At 55.0% G+C, this 4638-nt stretch overlaps 1 protein-coding gene; it reads left to right on the forward strand.

Moving 5' to 3' along the window:
- The window catches only part of CHC_T00001878001 (hypothetical protein), a 2734-nt gene extending 1019 nt beyond the window's left edge, over positions 1-1715 (forward strand). The window contains 2 exon segments of the mRNA XM_005712809.1: positions 1-937; positions 938-1715. The exon segment at positions 1-937 is cut by the window's left edge and continues 1019 nt beyond it. Of these exon segments, the coding sequence (XP_005712866.1) occupies positions 1-937 (937 nt within the window). The 3' untranslated portion in view covers positions 938-1715.
- The last annotated feature ends 2923 nt before the right edge of the window (positions 1716-4638 follow it).

Consider the following 4638-nt stretch of genomic DNA (forward strand, 5'->3'; position numbering starts at 1 on the left):
TCGCGATACCCCCCGGCCTCGGAGTACACCTCCCCCGCCGCGCCGACGGCTTCCACCGACGCACCGGCTCCAGCCGCTGACCCAGTCTCCGACACTCAGCCCCACTCCTCCGGCTCCCTCCCCTCTACTTACGAGCTCCTCGTCGAGCTCCCCGCCACCATCACGGAGGGCCCACCGCCGCAGCTCTCACACTCGGCCCAGCCCGTGCTCCCGGTCCTTACCGAGTCGCTCTCCGGCACCCTGCGCGTCATCCAAGGCCCGCGCCAGGACTCAGCCCCATCTCCGGCCGCATACCACGCCTTCATCTCTCTCGAGTCGCTCAACGTCCCTCTCCTCCCAACGCACACGGCCCGCCGCCTCTCCGTCTCCCCGCCGATCTTCGAAGTCCGCATCCCGCACCGCGTCTTCGCCATCCGCGTGCAGAAGGGCGTCGCGCTCGAGCTCGTCGACTCGCTGCAAACCGTCCTGCAGTGGTTTTGCGGCTGGGTCCCCACGGAAGACGCATCCCATGCAGAGGTCGCCCAGGGTGCCATACAGCCGGTCCACGGCGCCCCGCCGCCGCCGTCCTTCCCGCCGCACACCCCGCCATCCACGCCGGACGCCGCGACGGACCGCTTCGCCAAGGCCGGTGAAAAGGGCGTCGAGTTCGTCGAGCGCTGGGGCAACCGCATCAACACCTCCATCCAGAAGAAGCTCTCGGCCCGCGTCGAAAAGGCAAAGGAGACAGAACCGCGCAACGCCAAGCTCGGCGGAAAGATCACGGGCAAGGCCCTCGCCGGCGCGCGCGTCATCGTCGGGAAGGGCGCCTCCGTCGCACATGTCGCCACGGAGAAGATCTCCAGCGTCGTTGGCAAGGGGTTCGCGAAAAATCCCGTCACGAAGAGCTTTTCCAGCGCGCCCCATGGCACCGCGCGCAGGAACTTTCATGACAACTTGATGGCCGGCATGCTGGCGTTTGGAAGAATATACGTCGCCGCGGATAGCCAGGGCAAGCTCATTATCGAGGATACCGGCAAGAGCGCGTCCGAGTATGCACGCGCGACGTACGGCGATGAGGCAGAGAACGTCGCTAGGCAGGTTAGCGGTATCGCGTTGGATGGGTACCGCATTGCGAGGTTTCCGAAGAAACTCGGCGCTTCCGCGATGCTCCGAGGCGCATTGAAGAGCACGACGAAGAGCGCGGTGTCTGGAGACCAAGAGGTGCACGGACAGGATGGCGAGGCCCAGCCAGGGGCTTCTGCGCATTCGGCAGCCGTCGCAACGAATACGGCAAAGAAGGACTGAGTGGGTTTAACTTTGTTTTCAGTTTGGAATGCGATGCAACTGATCCATGGAGATGTTGCAGGTGTCGATTTGCCCAGACTGGGAGCAACTAGTAACTACGCCGTGGAAGCTACGTGAATCGAATTCTATGATGATGTATCGCGCTGCCCGACAGCAACAGTAGATAACTTTACCTCACCAAGCGTTGGAGAGCTGCCTCACTTGAGTCACGGACTGTATAGATAGGATAGCTTCAAAATCATCTGCACTAACTGCATGTAGGCGAAAGAGCACAGTGGCAATCGGGACCCTTGAACAGCGGCTGGGGACGCCAATGTTTAGACTCTCTTGCTATGAATGATAGACCTGGGTGCTCCATTCGTCACAATGGGCCCCGAAGTATTATTACCCTTCGACTGAGCATAGCTAAAAATAAATTCTGTAAAATGCCAGCCCCCCCCCCCCCGGGTTCAGCTACAGCAGCCCGGTCCAGCATAGTACTTAAACTAGCCCGGACCGCCATATCCTCTATACCAGCCAAGTTCAGCTACAGCAGCTCGGTCCAACATAAAGCTTAAATTAGGAGAATGTTTGTTACCTACCACTTTTATTTTGGAAGTTTTCTTACGTACCACTTACTTCACCTCACTCCCGAACGACTTTCTGGTAGAGGTACACAGTGTCTGGGGCTTCGCAAATCGTAGCGTAGTGCCCAACTTGACTACAAGCAGAGCAAAGCGACTTTCGTTGAAGCGCTGCGACCCCCTGTGTCCGCCGTTTCTTCGGTCGACCTGCCTGACTCGGAACTCTCCACGCGCTCATCTGTCTGGCAATAGGCAGAATCTGCAAATCCACAATAACGTTTACTTGAGAGGCAAGGGCAGCAGCAGCAACATACTGCCGTTGAAGTGTTGCATGATGAAAAACAGTCGATGCCCACTTTGTGTCCAGATGATTCCAGTGTGCAGCCTCTGGGACGTTTACATGCCGCTCGCGTAGATTATCAAACACTAGCACACGGCTAGGGGCTTGCGCTTTCGTTTCCCCTTTATTGCGTCTTCGCAAAAGTGAGTGAGATTGAGTTTTCCCACTTTCCACAAGCCGTTGTTTGCCATGCGGTCTGGTTGGGCGTGTGGTTACATCCGGAGGCAAGTAAGACAGGCTAACAAATAAGGCAACGTCAATAGGGCACGCCACACACTTGCACAATGACGTCGCCGCCGGCCGCCCGCTCCTGAGAGGATCGTGGGCATCGGAGTTCATGGAATCACAGGTTATGGGACACGCAACCACTGAACACGATCCGTCACCATCCCAACCGCATCACAGGCAGACGTTAAACTGAAGAGCAACAGCACAAGGATACGAGCCGAACTGCAACAACGCGCCGGACAAACCAGCGAAACCCTCCGACTCGACAACCAAAGCCAGAAACACGCCAATCAACAGAACAAACACACCAAAAATGAGTGAGAGAACGAACACGACGCAGGGCAACCTACCATCACTAACCCTCTCTAACTTTCAATACTGGTATGATGCTCTAGAAATACACGCGCGCACGATTGGCGCACAAGCCGAACTCACACAGACAATCACAACAATATTAGATCCAACAGAGCAAAGCCACGCAACAACAGAAAAAGGATCAACTGAGGAAAGCCATCATGCAGAGCCTCAGTGAAGGGGTAGTGAAGCTACTCCCACCGCATATACTGAGATATGACCCACACCAGATATGCACAATTCTGAAACAATCCGTAGACACATGCTCGCTCAAAAGCCATGAACTGTTGGACGCCGAAGCACGCACGCTCAAATACAAGGCAGGACAAAACCTCAAGGACTACATCAACAACCACCGTGACATCCGACACAGAATGCAGGTCTCCGGATACCCAAATATCGACGCCAAAAGAACCACCGTCAGATACATAGTACAGGGGCAGGCGCAACACCCGGACATGAATACCCTAGCAATCATGCTAGCATGCAACCCCCCCCCCCCCAATACCATACGTGAATTCACAAATCACATACAGCAGGCGCAACTGATCCAAAGTCAAACGCCGACACCCTAACACCAACCAACAACAGCACCGGTCAGAACATGGGAACAACACCCCAGGGCAAGTAGAACGCCACGTACCACCACACCCAGAACCACACCACGCCACTACGACAAACCCAAAGGGTACACAGGCAACTGGTGCCACCTCCACGGTAGTGTCACACACAGTACCGAAAATGCTTTGCACGCAGATACCAGAAAAACCAAAGCACAGCACACGCAAACAAAGAGACCGCAGAACACGACGACGAGCACAGACCCAGACCAGAGCAAAGCGAAGTGCCCGACCTCCGCGAACGCCTGCAATTCCTAGAAGAGGTCATAGCAGAGCAACAAGCAAACCACGACGGTAAGAAAATTTTTGTATTAGACTCCGGTGCACAGCCAACGCATACCGCCACACCCCACGCGAGCATGCAGCGCAGCACTGGGACACTGACACAGACAGCAACCAGACAACGCGCGCGAATCACACACACCGGCACTATCGCCATCCAGACCAAGAATGACACAATCCACATCCCTGCAGTGCACACACCAAAAATAAAGGACAACCTCCTATCAGTCCACGACCTTACTGCACATGGACATGTCACCTTCACACGCACGCACGCCTACCTACACGAACCAACCACGATCCCGACAGCCTCACTAACAGCCACATACGAGCAAGGACAGTACAAATTCACAAACGAAAACAAAGCAACCGCAAAAGGAGCACGCACGTACACGAACAAACGAGGATCGACAAAATCAAAAAAACCCGCGACGGCAACACCATGCGCACAACAACACCAGAAAACAACGCGCACACAAAACAACACAACCCCCTTCTCAGCACCAGCACAACGCACACCAACACTGAGAACCGCGATCGCACCAAAACAACCACAAGCCAAGAGAAACAACGCTCAACAACTCATGCATGACTGGCACATCAAGCTAGGACATGCACACCCCAAAACAATATCAATTATGTCCAAGCATGGACTACTACTAACGCTCCCCAAGGGACTGAAAGACAACAGCGCGCAGATCACATGCAGAGGCTGTATTGATGGGAAAACCACAACCCGACCCCACAGGAGAACCACACACGCAACCGCCAAAGGAGAGAGCATATCCTCGGACGTGTGTGGACCCATCAAGCCCACGTCGACGCACAATGCCAACTACTTCCTGACACTAATTGACACCAACACCAGATACATCTGGGTCTACTGTTTAGCCAACAGAGCGCAAGTACCAACGACCATAATCAATGCGATCGAACAACTAGCAGCATACAATCAAAAATACCCCAG

The sequence above is a fragment of the Chondrus crispus genome, genomic scaffold (assembly GCF_000350225.1).
Source record: "Chondrus crispus Stackhouse genomic scaffold, scaffold_117, whole genome shotgun sequence".
NCBI lineage: Eukaryota > Rhodophyta > Florideophyceae > Gigartinales > Gigartinaceae > Chondrus > Chondrus crispus.